The sequence below is a fragment of the Panulirus ornatus genome, chromosome 63, assembly GCF_036320965.1.
Source record: "Panulirus ornatus isolate Po-2019 chromosome 63, ASM3632096v1, whole genome shotgun sequence".
NCBI classification, from domain to species: Eukaryota; Metazoa; Arthropoda; class Malacostraca; order Decapoda; family Palinuridae; genus Panulirus; species Panulirus ornatus.
The window spans coordinates 26,816,131-26,839,188 of record NC_092286.1 but is presented as its reverse complement, the minus strand read 5'-3'; the positions used below and the strand labels follow the sequence as shown (position 1 = coordinate 26,839,188).

At 41.8% G+C, this 23,058-nt stretch overlaps 1 protein-coding gene across 5 annotated transcripts in view; it reads right to left on the bottom strand.

The window, feature by feature from the left end:
* The window catches only part of LOC139746040 (uncharacterized), a 304,925-nt gene that overhangs the window by 175,037 nt on the left and 106,830 nt on the right, over positions 1-23,058 (bottom strand). For all 5 annotated transcript variants that reach the window (XM_071656858.1, XM_071656854.1, XM_071656856.1 and 2 more), the window contains exons 9-10: positions 22,529-22,727; positions 582-769 (exon numbers count right to left, since the gene is read on the bottom strand). In XM_071656858.1, the coding sequence (XP_071512959.1) occupies positions 582-769; positions 22,529-22,727 (387 nt within the window). The remainder of the gene's footprint in view (positions 1-581; positions 770-22,528; positions 22,728-23,058) is intronic.

Genomic DNA, 23,058 nt, shown 5'->3' with positions numbered 1-23,058 from the left:
TCAGTGAATAGGGGTTGCTGATTGGCAAAGGCCATACCTGCAGCGAGCTAAGGCTTCTGCTGCTGAATGGGTGGTTAGTGAGAGGTGAAAGGCTATTCTCTCAGCAGAAGGAAAGAATACAACCCCTGAAAATCAAGAGATCCTTTCAGTTTGAGTTTAGCTCTACTCTGATATGGGTCACAGCAAAATGATGGCAAATCGCAATACATGATTCATGCATCAAAATTTTACCCAACTACTCAAACATAATATGCTTATCTTGTAGTTTCACTTCAATTCAACTTGGTACACATGAATAAAGTAAGAGAATTCCACCTTCACTTCTCAACAGAACTCGATGACAAATCTAAAAATCTGAATCTGTTTGAGGATGCAGCCCTCCTCATTCCATGCAATTTAAACTAAGCTAGTACTCTTCATTCCATTCTTCAACTGATTCATAACAATGCGTCATGCCCTATCTGAGCAACAAACGCATTCTCTCTCCAAAGCCATATCACAACTTTCCTCACGCTCCTCTACTTATTCCCAGGCCAACTACATATTCCCTTATTCCACATTCAGCATAACAGGAGACTGACCTTCTCCTTTCCTCCTCCTGTCTTTTTCTCTCCTCTTCCTGCTGTCTCCTTGCTTCTTCTTGTCGCCTTGCCTCTTCCTTTCTTTTGGCTGCTTCCTCCTGTTGTTTCTGTTGCTGCTGCTGTCGCCTGATCTCCTCTTGTCGTCGCAGTTCCTCCTGCCGACGCTTTGCTTCTGTTCTTTGTTGGTCCTTAAATATAAACATTACTACATCAGGAAAATTTCAATCTTACTGATGTAAAATAAGGAAATAATACATTTTTGTCTTACAGTGAAAATGCTCAAAAGTGACAAAGGATTTTTCTGCATGTGTATGGAAGCATAAGAAAATAATTACCCTAGTTTTCAAAATTGTTTACAGTATTTACTTCTTTGTTATCTAAGTCATATTTACAGTGTTTCATGTAGAAGTGACACTGTAAACAATGTTAATTTCGAATCAAAGAACTGAGGTGCCAATAAAGTTATTTACAAAACACAGATGACAGTTTGCTCTGCACCAAAACAAATATAATATAGACAGAAGACAATTTGGACACTAGCAACATTAAAACAAGAACAATGAAATAAAGCCAAATAAAACAAAAAGGATACACATAATCACAAGGCAATTTATTTCTATTTATTTTGCTTTGTCACTGTCTCCCACGTTAGCGAAGTAGCGCAAGGAAACAGATGAAAGAATGGCCCAACCCACCTACATACACATGTACATACATACACATGCACACACACAAATATACATACCTATACATCTAAACGTATAAATATATATACACACACAGACACAAACATATATACACATGTACATAATTCATACTGTCTCCCTTTATTCATTCCCATCGCCACCTCGCCACACATGAAATAACAACCACCTCCCCCCTCATGTGTGCAAGGTAGCACTAGGAAAAGACAACAAAGGCCACATTCGTTCACACTAAGTCTCTAGCTGTCATGTAATAGTGCACCAAAACCACAGCTCCCTTTCCACATCCAAGCCCCACACAACATTCCATGGTTTACCCCAGATGCTTCACATGCCCTGGTTCAATCAATTGACACCATGTTGACCCCGGTATACCACATCGTTCCAGTTCACTCTATTCCTTGCACGCCTTTCACCCTCCTGCATGTTCAGGCCCAGACCACTCAAAATCTTTTTCACTCCATCCTTCCACCTCCAATTTGGTCTCCCACTTCTCCTCATTCCCTCCACCTCTGACACATATATCCTCTTGGTCAATCTTTTCTCACTGATTCTCTCCATGTGACCAAACCATTTCAAAACACCCTCTTCTGCTCTCTCAACCACACTCTTTTTATTACCACACATCTCTCTTACCCTTACATTACTTAATCAAACCACCTCACACAACATGTCCTCAAACATCTCATTTCCAGCACATCCACCCTCCTCTGCACAACTCTATCCATAGCCCACGCCTCACAACCATATAACATTATTGGAACCACTTTTCCTTCAAACACAACTATTTTTGCTCTCCGAGATAATGTTCTCGACTTCCACACATTCTTCAACGCTCCCAGAACTTTCGCCCCCTCCCCCACCCTATGATTCACTTCCACTTCCATGGTTCCATCCGCTGCCAAATCCACTCCTAGATACCTAAAACACTTCACTTCCTCCAGTTTTTCTCCATTCAAACTTACCTCCCAATTGACTTGACCCTCAACCCTACTGTACCTAATAACCTTGCTCTTATTCACATTTACTCTCAACTTTCTTCTTTCACACACTTTACCAAACTCAGTCACCAGCTTCTGCAGTTTCTCACATAAATCAGCCACAAGTGCTGTATCATCAGCGAACAACAACTGACTCACTTCCCAAGCTCTCATCCACAACAGGCTGCATACTTGCCCCTCTTTCCAAAACTCTTGCATTCACCTTCCTAACAACCACATCCATAAACAAATCACACAACCATGGAAACATCACACACCCCTGCCGCAAACCTACATTCACTGAGAACCAATCACTTTCCTCTCTTCCTACACGTACACATGCCTTACATCCTCGATAAAAACTTTTCACTGCTTCTAACAACTTGCCTCCCACACCATATATTCTTAATACCTTCCACAGAGCATCTCTATCAACTCTTATCATATGCCTTCTCTAGATCCATAAATGCTACATACAAATCCATTTGTTTCTCTAAGTATTTCTCACATACATTCCTCAAAGCAAACATCTGATCCACACATCCTCTACCACTTCTGAAACCACACTGCTCTTCCCCAATCTGATTCTCTGTACATGCCTTCACCCTCTCAATCAAAACCCTCCCATATAATTTACCAGGAATACTACACAAACTTATACATCTGTAATTTGAGCACTAACTTTTATCCCTTTTGCCTTTGTACAATGGCACTATGCAAGCATTTTGCCAATCCTCAGGCACCTCATCATGAGTCATACATACATTAAACAACCTTACCAACCAGTCAACAATACAGTCATCCCATTTTTTCATAAATTCCACTGCAATACCATCCAAACCCACTGCCTTGCCAGCTTTCATGTTCCACAAAGCTTTTGCTACCTCTTCTCTGTTTACCAAATCATTCTCCCTAACCCTCTCACTTTGCACACCACCACAACCAAAACATCCTATATCTGCCACTCTATCATCAAGCACATTCAACAAACCTTCAAAATACTCACTCCATCTCCTTCTTACATCATCACTACTTGTTATCACCTCCCCATTAGCCCCCTTCACTAAAGTTCCCATTCGTTCCCTTGTCTTATGCACTTTATAGACCTCCTTCCAAAACATCTTTTCCTTGTCCCTAAAATTTAATGAAACTTTCTCACCCCAACTCTCATTTGCCCTCTTTTTCACCTCTTGCACCTTTCTCTTGACCTCCTGCCTCTTTCTTTTATTCATCTCCCACTCATTTGCATTATTTCCCACCAAAAATCGTCCAAATGCCTCTTTCTTCTCTTGCACTAATAATTTTACTTCTTCATCCCACCACTCACTACCCTTTCTAATCTGCCCACCTCCCACTCTTCTCATGCCACAAGCATCTTTTGCGCAAGCCATCACTGCTTCCCTACATGCATCCCAGTCCTCCCCCACTCCCCTTACCTCCTTTGTTCTCACCTTTTTCCATTCTGTACTCAGTCTCTCCTGGTACTTCCTCACACAAGTCTCCTTCCCAAGCTCACTTACTCTCACCACTCTTTTCACCCCAATATTCTCTCTTCTTTTCTGAAAACCTCTACAAATCTTCATCTTCGCCTCCACAAGATAATGATCAGACAAACCTCCAGTTGCACCTCTCAGTACATTAACATCCAAAAGTCTCTCTTTCGCGCGCCTATCAATTAACACATAATCCAATTACGCTCTCTGGCCATCTCTCCTACTTACATATGTATGCTTATGTATATCTCTCTTTTTAAACCAGGTATTCCCAATCACCAGTCCTTTTTCAGCACACAAATCTACAAGCTCTTCACCATTTCCATTTATAACACTGAACACCCCATGTACACCAATTATTCCCTCAACTGCCACATTACTCACCTTTGCATTCAAATCACCCATCACTATAACCCTGTCTCGCGCATCGAAGCTACTAACACACTCACTCAGCTGCTCCCAAAACACTTGCCTCTCATGATCTTTCTTCTCATGCCCAGATGCATATGCTCCAATAATCACCCATCTCTCTCCATCAACTTTCAGTTTTACCTATATCAATCTAGAGTTTACTTTCTTACACTTTATCACATACTCCCACCACTCCTGTTTCAGGAGTAGTGCTACTCCTTCCCTCTCTCTTGTCCTCTCACTAACCCCTGACTTTACTCCCAAGACATTCCCAAACCACTCTTCCCCTTTACCCTTGAGCTTCGTTTCACTCAGAGCCAAAACATCCTGGTTCCTTTCCTCAAACATACTACCTATCTCTCCTTTTTTCTCATCTTGGTTACATCCATACACATTTAGACACTCCAATCTAGAGCCTTTGTGGAGGATGAGCACTCCCTGCATGACTCCTTCTTCTGTTTCCCCTTTTAGAAAGTTAAAATACGAGGAGGGGAGGGTTTCCAGCCCCCTGCTCCCGTCCCCTTTAGTCACCTTCTACAACACGTGAGGAATGCGCAGGAAGTATTCTTTCTCCCCTATCCCCAGGGATAAACAGTTACTTATCAACATATATTTCAAAAAGTACTTCCTTAAAGCATCAAATGATAAAAAGACATAGTTTCTTTGGTCACAGTTGGACCACCAATGGTTTCTCTTTTGACTAACAAATGGGAAGAAACAGGCAGAAATAATATAAAAAGAATCAACAGTGTGAGAACAGAAAAAGACAGATGAACTCAGGGCCTGATGCAGTCCATAATGCTCCCACAGTGTGCTGCTCATTATTTCACAATCGAGAAATTTTGCAAACCACCTTGGATATGTAACATAAGCTAGTCTCTTAATCTGCATACTGAACAATATAAAAGTACAAGGATGTAAATAAAACCAGAAAGATGGCAACTCTGATGCAAGTCAGTCAACTTTTTACTAGTGCCCAGTATTGTCTAGCTCTGATCTCAGGGAAATAATATTTAAATACTAGTTCTTTTGGAAACTGGGGATAGGGGAGAAGGTATACTTCCCAGGCATTCCTCATGTGATGTAGAAGGCGACTAAAGGGGACGGGAGCAGGGGGCTGGAAACCCTCCCCTCCTTGTATCTCAACCTTCTGAAAGGGGAAACAGAAGGAGTCATGTGGGGAGAGCTCATCCTCCTCAAAGGTTCAGATTGGGGAGTCTAAATGTGTATGGATATAACAAAGATGAGAAAAAAGGAGAGATAGGTAGTATGTTTGAGGAAAGGAAACTGGATGTTTTGGCTCTGAGTGAAACGAAGCTCAAGGGTAAAGGGGAAAAGTGGTTTGGAAATGTTTTGGGAGTAAAGTCAGGGGTTGGTGAGAGGACGAGAGAAAGGGAAGGAGTAGCACTACTGAAACAGGATTGGTGGGAGTATGTGATAGAGTGTAAGAAAGTAAACTCTAGATTGATATGGGTAAAACTGAAAGAGGATGGAGAGAGATGGGTGATTATTGGTGCCTACGCACCTGGGCATGACAAGAAGGATCATGAGAGGCACGTGTTTCAGGAGCAGCTGAGTGAGTGTGTTTTGATGCACGAGACTGGGTTATAGTGATGGGTGATTTGAATGCAAAGGTGAGTAATGTGGCAGTTGAGGGAATAACTGGTGTACATGGGCTGTTCATTGTTGTAAATGGAAATGGTGAAGAGCTTGTAGATTTGTGTGCTGAAAAAGGACTGGTGATTGGGAATACCTGGTTTAAAAAGAGAGACATACATAAGTATACGTATGTAAGTAGGAGAGATGGTCAGAGAGTGTTATTGGATTACATGTTAATTGATAGGTGCATGAAAGAGAGAATTTTGAATGTTAATGTGCTGAGAGGTGGGGATGTCTGATCATTATCTTGTGGAGGCAAAGGTAAAGATATTTGTAGAGGTTTTCAAAAAAGAAGAGTGAATGATGGGGTGAAGAGAGTGGTGAGAATAAGTGAGCTTGGGAAGGAGACTTGTGTGAGGAAGTATAAGGAGAGACTGAGTGCATAATGCAAAAGGTGAGAGCAAAGTATGTAAGGGGAGTGGGAGAGGAATGGGATGTATTTAGGGAAGCAGTGATGGCATGCACAAAAGATGCTTGTGGCATGAGAAGCGTGGGAGGAGGGCAGATTAGAAAAGGTAGTGAGCGGTGGGATGAAAAAGTAAGATCATTAGTGAAACAGAAGAGAGAGGCATTTGGATGATTTCTGCAGGGAAATAGTGCAAATGACTGGCAGATGTATAGGAGAAAGAGGCAGGAGGTCAAGAAAAAGGTGCAAGAGGTGAAAAAGAGGGCAAATGAGAGTTGGGAGGAGAGAGTATCATTAAATTTTAGGGACAAGAAAAAGATGTTTTGGAAGGAGGTAAATAAAGTGCGTAAGACAAGAGAACAAATGGAAACATCGGTGAAGGGGTCTAATGGGGAGGTAATAACAAGTAGTGGTGACGTGAGAAGATGGAGTGAGTATTTTGAAGGTTTGTCGAATGGGTTAGATGATAGAGTGGCAGATATAGGGTGTTTTGGTTGAGGTGGTGTGCAAAGTGAGAGGATTAGGGCATATGATTTGGTAAACTGAGAAGAGGTAGTAAAAGCTTTGTGGAAGATGAAAGCCGACAAGACAGCGGGTTTGGATGGTATTGCAGTGGAATATATCAAAAAAGGGGGTGACTCTGTTGTTGACTGGTTGGTAAGGATATTTAATATATGTATGACTCATGGTGAGGTGCCTGAGGACTGGCGGAATGCATGCCCAGTGCCACTGTACAAAGGCAAAGGGGATAAAGGTGAGTGCTCAAATTACAGAGGTATAAGTTTGTTGAATATTCCTGGTAAATTATATGGGAGGGTATTGATTGAGAGGGTGAAAGCATGTACAGAGCATCAGATTGGGGAAGAGCAGTGTGGTTTCAGAAGTGGTAGAGGATGCACGGATCAGGTGTTTGCTTTGAAGAATGTATGCAAGAAATACTTAGAAAAGCAAAAGGATTTGTATGTGGCATTTATGGATCTGGAGAAGGCATATGATAGAGTTGATAGAGATGCTCTGTGGAAGGCATGAAGAATAAATGGTGTTGGAGGAAAGTTGCTAGAAGCAGTGAAAAGTTTTCATCAAGGATGTAAGGCATGTGTAAAAGTAGGAAGAGAGGAAAGTGATTGGTTCTCAGTGAATGTCGGTTTACAGCAGGGGTGCATGATGTCTCCATGGTTGTTTAATTTGTTTATGGATGGGGTGGTTAGGGAGGTGAATGCAAGAGTTTTGGAAAGAGAGGCAAGTATGAAGTCTGTTGTGGATGAGAGGGCTTGGGAAGTGAGTCAGTTGTCGTTCGCTCATGATACAGCACTGGTGGCTGATTCGAGTGAGAAACTGCAGAAGCTGGTGACTGAGTTTGGTAAGTGTGTGAAAGAGGAAAGCTGAGAGTAAATGTGAATATGAGCAAGGTTATTAGGTACAGCACGGTTGAGGGACAAGTCAATTGGGAGGTAAGTTTGAATGGAAAAAACTGGAGCAAGTGAAGTGTTTTAGATATCTGGGAGTGGATTTGGCAGAAGATGGAACCATGGAAGCAGAAGTGAGTCACAGGGTGAGGGAGGGGGCAAAAGTTCTGGGAGCATTGAAAAATGTGTGGAAGACAAGAGCATTATCCCGGAAAGCAAAAATGGGTGTGTTTGAAGGGATAATGGTTCCAACAATGCTATATGGTTACGAAGCATGGGCTATAGATAAAGTTGAGCAGATGAGGGTGGATATGTTGGAAATGAGATGTTTGAGGACAATATGTGGTGTGAGGTGGTTTGATCAAGTAAGTTATGAAAGAGTTAGAGAGATGTGTGGTAATGAAAAGAGTGTGGTTGAGAGAGCAGAAGAGGGTGTTTTGAAGTGGTTTGGTCACATGGAGAGAATGAGTGAGGAAAGATTGGCAAAGAGGATACATGGGTCAGAGGTGGAGGGAACGAGGAGAAGTGGGAGACCAAATTGGAGGTGGAAGGATGGAGTGAAAAAGATTTTGAGTGATCGGGGCCTGAACATACAGGAGGGTGAAAGGCGTGCAAGGAATAGAGTGAATTGGAACGATGTGGTATACCAGGGTCGACATTATGTAAATGGATTGAACCAGGGCATGTGGAGTGTCTGGGGTAAACCATGGAAAGTTTTGTGGGGCCTGGATGTGAAAATGGAGCTGTGGTTTTGGTGCATTATTACATGACAGTTAGAGACTGAGTGTGAACGAATGTGGCCTTTGTTGTCTTTTCCTAGTACTACCTCGTGCGCATGTGGGAGGAGGGGGTTGTCATTTCATGTGTGGCAGGGTGGCGACGGGAATGAATAAAGGCAGCAAGTATGAATTATGTATATGTGTATATATGTATATGTCTGTGTATGTATATATATGTATATGTTAAAATGTATAGGTTTGTATATGTGCGTGTGTGGACATTATGTATATACATGTGTGTGTGGGTGGGTTGGGCCATTCTTTCGTCTGTTTCCTTGCGCTACCTCACTAATGCGGGAGACAGCGACAAAGTATAATAAATAAATATATACTAGTTCTTTTATGGTGTCTTATTCCTTCAAAGATGTTACTTCACAAAGAGCACTATCATGATGAATATACCTTGCAACTCTCATGATGTTAGACTCCTGAATAAATATTTGCATTCACAAATCTAGGCACTTCCACTGCCCAATATCTAATCATTCAAATTTTACAAAAAGCAACAACTAAAGAGCTCATTAGTTTCCCAAAAATTTATCTGCCATGATATTTGTCTCTGCCTAATACACATACATTATAAAGTCGACTTTCCCATCCTTCATCATCGCTGGGAAAATCTATATAACTACATGGGTAAAAATCTAATCAGTTTGTCGTCTCAACAAGGGGTATCTTCAGTGAAAATATTAATTTCTATCGTGCTCTGTTCTTGAGTTATCTTCTAAACATGTTAATAAAAAGAAAGAAAGACAACGAGACAGACAGACAAGACCTAGAAAAAATACAATAATGGAAACTACACAAGCCTTAACAATTTCTATGGTTCAGTAGTCAAAATATTGTGGTGAGAAGTTCTGTCAAATTTACAAAGAAGTACAAAAATGGGTACCTCTAGCCTCCAACACAGAGATAATGTTAAAACTGAGGGTAGAATAGTTTAATGAAAGTTTTCAAAAATCAAAGGATCATCAACATGTACAGCGATGGCACTCCAGCCAGCAAGCTAGATATAAGAGAGCAAGAAATGATAGTTATAGAAAGGAACAAAGAAAACTTAATAAAATTTTGTGGACAAGGTATAAGAACACCCAGAACTTTTCCATAAACTTTTTTTTTTTTTTATTATACTCTGTCGCTGTCTCCCGCGTTTGCGAGGTAGCGCAAGGAAACAGACGAAAGAAATGGCCCAACCCCCCCCACACACATGTATATACATACGTCCACACACGCAAATATACACACCTACACAGCTTTCCATGGTTTACCCCAGACGCTTCACATGCCTTGATTCAATCCACTGACGGCACGTCAACCACGGTATACCACATCGCTCCAATTTACTCTATTCCTTGCCCTCCTTTCACCCTCCTGCATGTTCAGGCCCCGATCACACAAAATCTTTTTCACTCCATCTTTCCACCTCCAATTTGGTCTCCCTCTTCTCCTCGTTCCCTCCACCTCCGACACATATATCCTCTTGGTCAATCTTTCCTCACTCATTCTCTCCATGTGCCCAAACCACTTCAAAACACCCTCTTCTGCTCTCTCAACCACGCTCTTTTTATTTCCACACATCTCTCTCACCCTTACGTTACTCACTCGATCAAACCACCTCACACCACACATTGTCCTCAAACATCTCATTTCCAGCACATCCATCCTCCTGCGCACAACTCTATCCATAGCCCACACCTCGCAACCATACAACATTGTTGGAACCACTATTCCTTCAAACATACCCATTTTTACTTTCCGAGATAATGTTCTCGACTTCCACACATTCTTCAAGGCCCCCAGAATTTTCGCCCCCTCCCCCACCCTATGATCCACTTCCGCTTCCATGGTTCCATCCGCTGCCAGATCCACTCCCAGATATCTAAAACACTTCACTTCCTCCAGTTTTTCTCCATTCAAACTCACCTCCCAATTGACTTGACCCTCAACCCTACTATACCTAACAACCTTGCTCTTTTTCACATTTACTCTTAACTTTCTTCTTCCACACACTTTACCAAACTCAGTCACCAGCTTCTGCAGTTTCTCACATGAATCAGCCACCAGCGCTGTATCATCAGCGAACAACAACTGACTCACTTCCCAAGCTCTCTCATCCCCAACAGACTTCATACTTGCCCCTCTTTCCAAAACTCTTGCATTTACCTCCCTAACAACCCCATCCATAAACAAATTAAACAACCATGGAGACATCACACACCCCTGCCGCAAACCTACATTCACTGAGAACCAATCACTTTCCTCTCTTCCTACACGTACACATGCCTTACATCCTCGATAAAAACTTTTCACTGCTTCTAACAACTTTCCTCCCACACCATATATTCTTAATACCTTCCACAGAGCACCTCTATCAACTCTATCATATGCCTTCTCCAGATCCATAAATGCTACATACAAATCCATTTGCTTTTCTAAGTATTTCTCACATACATTCTTCAAAGCAAACACCTGATCCACACATCCTCTACCACTTCTGAAACCACACTGCTCTTCCCCAATCTGATGCTCTGTACATGCCTTCACCCTCTCAATCAATACCCTCCCATATAATTTACCAGGAATACTCAACAAACTTATACCTCTGTAATTTGAGCACTCACTCTTATCCCCTTTGCCTTTGTACAATGGCACTATGCACGCATTCCGCCAATCCTCAGGCACCTCACCATGAGTCATACATACATTAAATAACCTTACCAACCAGTCAACAATACAGTCACCCCCTTTTTTAATAAATTCCACTGCAATACCATCCAAACCTGCTGCCTTGCCGGCTTTCATCTTCCGCAAAGCTTTCACTACCTCTTCTCTGTTTACCAAATCATTTTCCCTAACCCTCTCACTTTGCACACCACCTCGACCAAAACACCCTATATCTGCCACTCTATCATCAAACAAATTCAACAAACCTTCAAAATACTCACTCCATCTCCTTCTCACATCACCACTACTTGTTATAACCTCCCCATTTGCGCCCTTCACTGAAGTTCCCATTTGCTCCCTTGTCTTACGCACTTTATTTACCTCCTTCCAGAACATCTTTTTATTCTCCCTAAAATTTAATGATACTCTCTCACCCCAACTCTCATTTGCCCTTTTTTTCGCCTCTTGCACCTTTCTCTTGACCTCCTGTCTCTTTCTTTTATACATCTCCCACTCAATTGCATTTTTTCCCTGCAAAAATCGTCCAAATGCCTCTCTCTTCTCTTTCACTAATACTCTTACTTCTTCATCCCACCACTCACTACCCTTTCTAATCAACCCACCTCCCACTCTTCTCATGCCACAAGCATCTTTTGCGCAATCCATCACTGATTCCCTAAATACATCCCATTCCTCCCCCACTCCCCTTACTTCCATTGTTCTCACCTTTTTCCATTCTGTACTCAGTCTCTCCTGGTACTTCCTCACACAGGTCTCCTTCCCAAGCTCACTTACTCTCACCACCCTCTTCACCCCAACATTCACTCTTCTTTTCTGAAAACCCCTACAAATCTTCACCTTTGCCTCCACAAGATAATGATCAGACATCCCTCCAGTTGCACCTCTCAGCACATTAACATCCAAAAGTCTCTCTTTCGCACGCCTGTCAATTAACACGTAATCCAATAATGCTCTCTGGCCATCTCTCCTACTTACATAAGTATACTTATGTATATCTCGCTTTTTAAACCAGGTATTCCCAATCATCAGTCCTTTTTCAGCACATAAATCTACAAGCTCTTCACCATTTCCATTTACAACACTGAACACCCCATGTATACCAATTATTCCCTCAACTGCCACATTACTCACCTTTGCATTCAAATCACCCATCACTATAACCCGGTCTCGTGCATCAAAACCACTAACACACTCATTCAGCTGCTCCCAAAACACTTGCCTCTCATGATCTTTCTTCTCATGCCCAGGTGCATATGCACCAATAATCACCCACCTCTCTCCATCAACTTTCAGTTTTACCCATATTAATCGAGAATTTACTTTCTTACATTCTATCACATACTCCCACAACTCCTGTTTCAGGAGTATTGCTACTCCTTCCCTTGCTCTTGTCCTCTCACTAACCCCTGACTTTACTCCCCAGACATTCCCAAACCACTCTTCCCCTTTACCCTTGAGCTTCATTTCACTCAGAGCCAAAACATCCAGGTTCCTTTCCTCAAACATACTACCTATCTCTCCTTTTTTCACATCTTGGTTACATCCACACACATTTAGGCACCCCACTCTGAGCCTTCGAGGAGGATGAGCACTCCCCATGTGACTCCTTTTTCTGTTTCCCATTTTAGAAAGTTAATAGAAGGAGGGGAGGATTTCTGGCCCCCCGCTCCCGTCCCCTCTAGTCGCTTTCTACGACACGCGAGGAATACGTGGGAAGTATTCTTTCACCCCTATCCCCAGGGATAGTATATATATATATATATATATATATATATATATATATATATATATATATATATATATATATATATACACACATTATCCCTGGGGATAGGGGATTAAGAATACTTCCCACGTATTCCCTGCGTGTCGTAGAAGGCGACTAAAAGGGGAGGGAGCGGGGGGCTGGAAATCCTCCCCCCTCTTTTTTTTTTTTTTTAATTTTCCAAAAGAAGGAACAGAGGGGGCCAGGTGAGGATATTCCAAAAAAGGCCCAATCCTCTGTTCTTAACGCTACCTCGCTATCGCGGGAAACAGCGAATAGTATGAAAAAAAAAAAAATATACACACATATATATATACATATATATACATATATATATATATCCTAGCCTAAGCTAAGCACCCATCTTATCGACCAATACTGAGGGAAGGATAAACAGCTTGGTTGACTGGAGACAGACTGCTGCAACCCAACTTGCTCGCCGTTCTCTGCCTACTCGAGGTAGCGCCTTATGGCGAAATGCGGCAGCTCGTTGATTGTTTTGGTGGACTGCCGATACGTCCATCCTAAATTTGTCATATATTTTCTTTTTTCTGTCCATATCAAAGCACTCCATATATACAACACAAATGAGAGGCAGATTTATGGTGTGTTTTTTCCCAGCGTCAGGCCATTACAGTGGATCATTTTCATGACGTTCAGAATGTCAGGTTCCATAAACTTATCGGGAATAAATTGTCAATTACAGAGGAACTAACCTGGCTATGGGATTTTAGAGGGAAGAACTGTAGAGACTGTTGTTACAACTTGTGAAAACATGAATATCAAATTCAAGTATTTTTACACTGGAAGACACTATAGCCTTAAAACCAGTGGGATTGAGTGAAGAGGATGTTTAATCTTTTCATTACATATGGGATGTGTATGTCCCCAAAATCTTGCTTCAGTAAACTATGCTTGGGATGGATACGTTCCAAATCATTTTCAATTTCCGCAAGTTAGTTTTAGGGCAGGCTATGATTGGGAAGTACTGTCACTCTATCTATTGTTTCCTTCACTGAGTCCATATTCTACATCATTAAAATGCAAGAATCTTGGAGAGAGAGAGAGAGAGAGAGAGAGAGAGAGAGAGAGAGAGAGAGAGAGAGAGAGAGAGAGAGAGATGATATGCAGTCTGTTGGGATGATAGGGCCTGGGAAGTGAGTCAGTTGTTGTTTCCTGATGATACAGCAGTACTGGCAGATTCAAGTGAGAAACTACAAAAGTTGGTGACTGAGTTTGGAAAAGTGTGGGAAAGGAGAAAGCTTAGAGTAAATATGAATAAAAGCATGACTATTCAGTTTAGCAGGGATGAGGGACAGGTTAGTTGAGGTGTAAATTTGAATAGAAAAAATTGGAGAAAGTGAAGTATTTCAAATACCTGAAAGTGGACACTACATTCATCCACATCCCTCAATTCTGCTTCCTCTTCTCCCACTTGATCTGCATCTCGTCTTGACATAGCCTCCTCAATAAAATCAGACTTGGATAGGATATCTCAGTGAAGTACACAAAATCCTGCGAAGTTCAATGCTCCCAAGACTTAATTTTCACCCATCCCTCCATCAAAAACTCACAACTCTTGTCTCATCCATTCATGAGGGACTGATGCTGGGATGCGAGATGCACAGAGATAATACACCTGGTGGATATATCACCAAGTTCCTGACAAGTTAGATGTGAGGCCATTGGACAATGGATACCATAATGAAGAAACACTAAGGAATCACAACACAACAGTAGTAATTTCTGAAGCCAGAGTTCCCTTGCAGCAGCCTAACAAAGTAATTACTGACTGTATCAAGCGGGGGGCTGGAAATCCTCCCCTCTCTTTTTTTTTTTTTTTTTTTTTTCTTTTTCCACAAGAAGGAACAGAGAAGGGGGCCAGGTGAGGATATTCCCTCTAAGGCCCAGTCCTCTGTTCTTAATGCTACCTCACTAATGCGGGAAATGGCGAATAGTATGAAAAAAAAAAAAAAAAAATCAAGCAATAAGTGTGCTCCAGAGAATAATATCATGTAACCTTCTCTCTTCTTTACAACAGTGAGGCCATCTTGGATACACAACCTGCAGCCAAAAGCATTTACCAGTCTTCAGTCAACTCAGGGAGTGAACAAATGTGGTCTTTAATCAGCTCTCCAGATCATCCATTAATAGGTCTTTCTCTAAGGGCATCTCTAACAACTTCTGTTGTTCTACCTTTCCTTCACTTTTCCGTTCTAACGGTACTATACGTGTCTCTGCCTTAGGCAAAGCAACTTTCTTTCGAAAGTGTATGTTTATCCTTTAACTCCACCTTGGATGATTCTAACATTCCTTTGCCCCTTGATGCTCCTCTTACTAATTGTATGCCCCTCCCCATGATCTCTTTTCGGGCAGTCTGAAAAGTGCTTCTCTCTCTGGAAACAAGGAAACATGGTCCTGATGGTATCCATCCTCTTGTACTGAAAAAATATGCCTCTGAACTTGCAGGTGTGCTTGCTCGTCTGTTCTATTTCTGTTTAAAAACCAAAACTTTTCCTTCTCCTTAGAAGCATGCATTGATGCATCCCATCCCTAAGAAGGGTGACCATTCTTACCCCCCCCTAACTATTGTTCTACTGCTTTTGCATTACCATTTCCAAAGTCTTTGAATCCCTCCTCAACTCCTATATCCTTAAACACTTCAAAAATCAGTTTTCTCTCTGATCACCAGTATGGCTTCCGTAAGGTGAGAGCTACTAGTGATGTTCATCCCTATCTCATTAATGTCTGGTTATTATCCCTGAAAGATTTTGGTGAGTCATATGTAGTTGCCTTTCATATGTCCAAAGCTTCTGACAGGGTTTGGCATCAGGATCTCATCTCTAAGGTTCCCTCTTTTGGCCTTCCTCCATCACTTTGTTCCTTCATACCTACCTTCCTCTCTGGCCGGTCTATCTCTGTGGTTGTTGATGGATGTCTACCCTCTTTTCTGCATCAACAGTGGTGTCCCTCCAGGTTCTGTCCTATCTCCTACAATATTTCTACCCTTTTAAATGATTTCCTCTCCTTCACAAATAACCAAATGCACTTAAACATTGACAAAACACTGCATTCATCAACATCCTTAAATTTGGCTCCTTCTCTCACACAATCTGCATCTCATCTTCAAACAGCTTCCTTAATAAACTCAGACTTGGACTGGATATCTCAGTGAGGTAAACGAAATCCAGTTAAGTTTAATGCTTCCAAGACACAGTTTCTGTCCATCTCTCTATCAAAAACTCACAACTCTCGTCTCTCTTTTGAGGTTCCGTAATTCCACCTTGACTCAATGAACATACTTGGTATTATTCTAACATCCACTATTTCTTGGAAGCCCCACATTACAGGAATGGATAAGTTTGCCTCTAAGAAACTGGATGTGCTGTTTAAACGTCAAAATTTCTTTTCTTCTGAACAGATGCTCTGTTTATACGAGGGATTAACTCATCCTTGTATGGAGTGCTGTACTCATATCTGGGATAGTTCAAGCTCTGCATCCTTAACTGAGAGAGTTGAGTCAAAAGCAATTCGACTTATAAACTGTTCAAGGATAACTTCCAAACCTGACCCTCTTGCCCTATGCTGCAATATTGGTTCACTTTCTCTCTTTTATAGGTATTAATGTGGTTTTTGCTCCTAAACTGACTACTTGTGTGCCCACACCTCTAACTACACCACACAATACTTGGTAAAAAGCTGTGCCACATGACTGCTGTGTGGTCATCAGCAAATCATGGGTGGGAAATTCTAATAACTGCTTCTTTCCCGACATCAAAGATTTGGAATTCTCTACCTTCTCATGTCTTTCTCAATAATTATGACCACATTTTAAAAGAGGTTTTCCACTTCCTCTGAAATTTATAAATACTTTCCCCTGTCTTTTATTTTTCCCTTTCATAATTCTTATTTTTACCTATTATACACAAACGCTGCATCCCACACCACGAAACAGATGAAGAATGGCCCATCCACTCATATACACATATATACATCAACACCCACATATGCACAAATATTTTTTTTTTTTTTTATTATACTTTGTCGCTGTCTCCCGCGTTTGCGAGGTAGCGCAAGGAAACAGACGAAAGAAACGGCCCAACCCCCCCCATACACATGTATATACATACGTCCACACACGCTGATATACATACCTACACAGCTTTCCATGGTTTACCCCAGACGCTTCACATGCCTTGATTCAATCCACTGACAGCACGTCAACCCCAGTATACCACATCGTTCCAATTCACTCTATTCCTTGCCCTCCTTTCACCCTCCTGCATGTTCAGGCCCCGATCACACAAAATCTTTTTCACTCCATCTTTCCACCTCCAATTTGGTCTCCCTCTTCTCCTCGTTCCCTCCACCTCCGACACATATATCCTCTTGGTCAATCTTTCCTCACTCATTCTCTCCATGTGCCCAAACCACTTCAAAACACCCTCTTCTGCTCTCTCAACCACGCTCTTTTTATTTCCACACATCTCTCTTACCCTTACGTTACTCACTCGATCAAACCAAAATACATATATATAAATGTCAACATATACAAGTATATACATACACATACACAGACACTACACACATACATGTGTACATATTCATACTTGCTTGCCTTCATCCATTCCTGTCGCTACCCTGCTCCACAGAAAATCGGCATCCCCTTCTTCAGTGAGGCAGTGCCAGGAATACAGACAAAAAGGCCAGATTCGTTCACACTCAGTCTCTAGTTGTCATGTGTAATGCACCAAAACCACAGCTCCCTATCCACATCCAGGCCAAAACTTTCCATGGTTTACCTCAGATGCTTCACATGCCGTGGTTCAGTCCATTGACAGCATGTCAAGCCCAGTATACCATATCATTCCAATTCACTCTATTCCTCATACACCCCTCACCTTCCTGTATGTTCAGGCCCTGATCACTCGAAATCTGCCTTTCACCCTCCTGCAAGCTCAGGCTCCGATCACTCAAAATCTTTTTCACTCCATCTTTCCACCTCCAATTTGGTCTCCCACTTCTCCTCGTCCCATCCACCTCTGACACATATATCCTCTTGGTCAATCTTTCCTCACTTATTCTCTCCATGTGACCAAACCATTTCAAAACACCCTCTTCTGCTCTCTCAACCACACTCTTTTCATTACCACACATCTCTCTCATCCTATAATTACTTACCAGATCAAACCACCTCACACCACATATTGTCCTCAAACATCTCATTTCCAGCACATCCACCCTCCTCCACACAGCTCTATCCATAGCCCACGCCTCGCAACCATACAACATTGTTGGAACCACTATTCCTTCAAACTTACCCATTTTTGCTTTCCGAGATAATGTTCTCGACTTCCACACATTTTTCAAGGCTCCCAGAACTTTCGCCCCCTCCCCCACCCTATGATTCACTTCCGCTTCCATGGTTCCATCTGCTGCCAAATCCACTCCTAGATATCTAAAACACTACTTCCTCCAGTTTTTCTCCATTCAAACTTACCTCCCAATTGACTTGTCCCTCAGCCCTACTGTACCTAATAACCTTACTCTTATTCACATTTACTCTCAACTTTCTTCTTTCACACACTTTACCAAACTCAGTCACCAGCTTCTGCAGTTTCTCACACGAATCAGCCAACAGTGCTATATCATCAACGAACAACAACTTACTCACTTCCCAAGCTCTCTCATCCACAACAGACTTCATACTTGCCCCTCTTTCCAAACCTCTTGTATTCACCTCCCTATCAACCCCATCCATAAACAAATTAAACAACCATGGAGACATCACACACCCCTGCCGCAAACCTACATTCACTGAGAACCAATCACTTTCCTCTCTTCCTACATGTACACATGCCTTACATCCTCGATAAAAACTTTCACTGCTTCTAACAACTTCCCTCCCACACCATATATTCTTAATACCTCCCACAGAGCATCTCTATCAACTCTATCATATGCCTTCTCCAGATCCATAAATGCTACATACAAATCCATTTGCTTTTCTAAGTATTTCTCACATACATTCTTCAAAGCAAACACCTGATCCACACATCCTCTACCACTTCTGAAACCACACTGCTCTTCCCCAATCTGATGCTCTGTACATGCCTTCACCCTATCAATCAATATCCTCCCTTATAATTTCCCAGGAATACTCAACAAACGTATACCTCTGAAATTTGAGCACTCACTTTTATCCCCTTTGCCTTTGTACAATGGCACTATGCACGCATTCCGCCAATCCTCAGGCACCTCACCATGAATCATACATACATTAAATAACCTTACCAACCAGTCAACAATACAGTCACCCCCTTTTTTAATAAATTCCACTGCAATACCATCCAAACCTGCTGCCTTGCCGGCTGTCATCTTCCGCAAAGCTTTTACTACCTCTTCTCTGTTTACCAAAGCATTTTCCCTGACCCTCTCACTTTGCACACCACCTTGACCAAAACACCCTATATCTGCCACTCTATCATCAAACACATTCAACAAACCTTCAAAATACTCACTCCATCTCCTTCTCACATCACCATTACTTATTATCACCTACCCATTTGCCCCCTTCACTCAAGTTCCCATTTGTTCCCTTGTCTTACATACTTTATTCACCTACTTCCAAAACATCATTTTTTTTTTTTTTTTTGCCGCTGTCTCCCGCGTTTGCGAGGTAGCGCAAGGAAACAGACGAAAGAAAATGGCCCAACCCACCCCCATACACATGTATATACATACGTCCACACACGCAAATATACATACCTACACAGCTTTCCATGGTTTACCCCAGACGCTTCACATGCCCTAATTCAATCCACTGACAGCACGTCAACCCCAGTATACCACATCGCTCCAATTCACTCTATTCCTTGCCCTCCTTTCACCCTCCTGCATGTTCAGGCCCCGATCACACAAAATCTCTCTCACTCCATCTTTCCACCTCCAATTTGGTCTCCCTCTTCTCCTCGTTCCCTCCACCTCTGACACATATATCCTCTTGGTCAATCTTTCCTCACTCATTCTCTCCATGTGCCCAAACCATTTCAAAACACCCTCTTCTGCTCTCTCAACCACGCTCTTTTCATTTCCACACATCTCTCTTACCCTTACGTTACTTACTCGATCAAACCACCTCACACCACACATTGTCCTCAAACATCTCATTTCCAGCACATCCATCCTCCCTAAAATTTAATGATACTCTCTCACCCCAACTCTCATTTGCCTTCTTTTTCACCTCTTGCACCTTTCTCTTGACCTCCTGCCTCTTTCTTTTATACATCTCCCACTCATTTGCATTATTTCCCTGCAAAAATCATTCAAATGCCTCTCTCTTCTCTTGCACTAATAATTTTACTTCTTCATCCCACCACTCACTACCCTTTATTAATCTGCCCACCTCCCACGCTTCTCATGCCACAAGCATCTTTTGTGCAAGACATCACTGCTTACCTAAATACATCCCATTCCTCCCCCACTCCCCTTACCTCCTTTATTCTCACCGTTTTCCATTCTGTTATCAGTCTCTCCTGATACTTCCTCACACAAGTCTCCTTCCCAAGCTCACTTACTCTCACCACTCTTTTCACCACAACATTTTTTTTTCTGAAAACCCATACAAATCTTCACCTTTGCCTCCACAAGATAATGATCAGACATCCCTCCAGTTGCACCTCTCAGCACATTAACATCCAAAAGTCTCTCTTTCACGTGCCTATCTATTTGCATGTAATCCAATAACGCTCTCTGGCCATCTCTCCTATTTACATACGTATACTTATGTATATCTCGCTTTTTAAACCAGGTATTCCCAATCATCTGTCCTTTTTCAGCACATAAATCTACAAGCTCTTCTCCATTTCCATTTACAACACTGAATACCCCATGTACACCAACTATTCCCTCAACTGCCACATCACTCACCTTTACATTCAAATTACCCATCACCATAACCTGGTCACATGCAACAAAACTACTAACACATTCACTCAGCTGCTCCCAAAACACTTGCCTCTCATGATCTTTCTTCTCATGCCCAGGTGCATATGCACCAATAATCACCCACCTCTCTCCATCAACTTTCAGTTTTACCCATATCAATCTAGAGTTTACTTTCATACACTCTATCACATACTCCCACCACTCATGTGTTTCAGGAGTAGTGCTACTCCTTCCCTTGCTCTTGTCCTCTCACTAACCCCTGACTTTACTCCCAAGACATTTCCAAACCACTCATCCCCATTACCATTGAGCTTCGTTTTTCACTCACAACCAAAACATCCAGGTTCCTTTCCTCAAACATACTACCTATCTCTCCTTTTTTTCTCATCTTGGTTACATCCACACACATTTAGACGCCCCAATCTGAGCCTTCGAGGAGGATGAGCACTCCCCGCGTGACTCCTTCTGTTTCCCCTTTTAAAAAGTTATAATACAAGGAGGGGAGGGTTTCCAGCCCCCCGCTCCCGTCCCCTTTAGTCGCCTTCTACAACAAATTCTTTTTATATTTCAATTAAGGCCCAGCTCTGATGTGGACGTTTGTCTATGACTGGAGCCTTCAGCATAAAAACACACACACAAACACATACATATATGATATGAATCTGATCCCCAAAAAAGGACTTCTTTGATTGACTGCGAATGCATGTTTGGATCTAGGAACTTATACTACACTGTGATTAAAAGAGTGTCAACAAGTGCTAAATTATTTTATCATTAATGGCAAAATTAGAATGTTGCAAAGTGAATACTGGTTCATTCTAAGGTGCTTATTAAGCTCAAAGCATGAAATCACTAAAATTCATCAGCCCAGGATAGGAACCAGCCTAAGACTGATATCTCCAAGTTGTTCAAGCACACTAACATGGCACAGTACCTGGACTCGGCTAAGAAATGGGGATTACAGGTCAAGATGCTAGACGCTGGATTACAGTATAACTAGACCTAGAACATGAGAAAAGGCAACTGCACAAATCCCAAGAGAGGGAAGATGGCCAGAGGTAGATAGATGACACCCAGGGGAAGAAAGAAGCCCAATGGTAAGAGGAAAAGAAAAAACAACAACAGAAGGTTACAACTGAAGATCAAACAAGAACAAATGCCCTAGCCCTCACTATTTCACATGCCCAAGTTCCAGTTCAACCATACCTAATCCAAACTGCCAACCCTCCTTCAACCTATACAATTCCCAGTTTTCCCAAACTGCCAAAGTTTAAGGAAACTGACAAGAATAAGGTTTTCATATATCAATTTAAGGATCAAGCTTTGGGCTACCAACTCAATAAAAGGACCAAGATGCATTCCCAGACTTTGTTCATAGGCAAGGCATCAGAGATTCTTACCTACCTTGTCAGGCTGACCAGATTGTATGACTCAATGAAAGATGCTTTGCACAAGATTATGGTATCACCACAGACTCCTTAGAGACAGCATACTTGCTTGTGTTTACCTCCCCCACCTCTCCATAAATAAAATGTGTGTCTATGATATGCGAGATAATTTTTCTCAAAGACTATGGCTTATGTGGGACCATCCATAAACCAGAAAATTCACAGTCTACCATTGCTATAGTTCCAAGTTTGCTGGCTTAAGAAGGTTCAACCTGTATGATTTATGTAACTATCAAACGAACATACACTTAATATTTTTCATACCAGGATCTTCCTTTGTTCTTCTTCTTCCTTTCTGATTTTCTCCTCTTCAATTCTTCTCATTTCTTCTTGTCTTCTTAACTGCTCTTCTCTTATCTTTCGCCTCTCCTCCTCTAGCCTCTGTGTTTCCTCCTCATGCTGACGTCTTAGAGCTTCTAAGTTTCTCCGCTGCTCTTCTTGTCGCTTTAGTTCTTCTTTCAGTCTAATAATCAAAGAAAATATATTATGCCCACATTCAAACATATTTGAGAAAAAGTGCAACTAAACATCATCAGCTGTGTGAAAGCCAAATTACACAAAATTCACCTGTAAAACTGAGTCACTGCTGCTACATTTTCCAAACAATGGAACTGAAAGATACCATTCAATAATGCACTTGGATAACCTTCTATGCAGTAAAATGAATGGACTAGAAAAACAGCTCACTACAGCTTCTCAGTGGAAAAGAAAAACTAATAGTACTATTGTGTACAAACTGTCCAAGAAAGTGCTGATGCCCTTACTTAGGAGCAACAAAGAAATGATCATAAAAT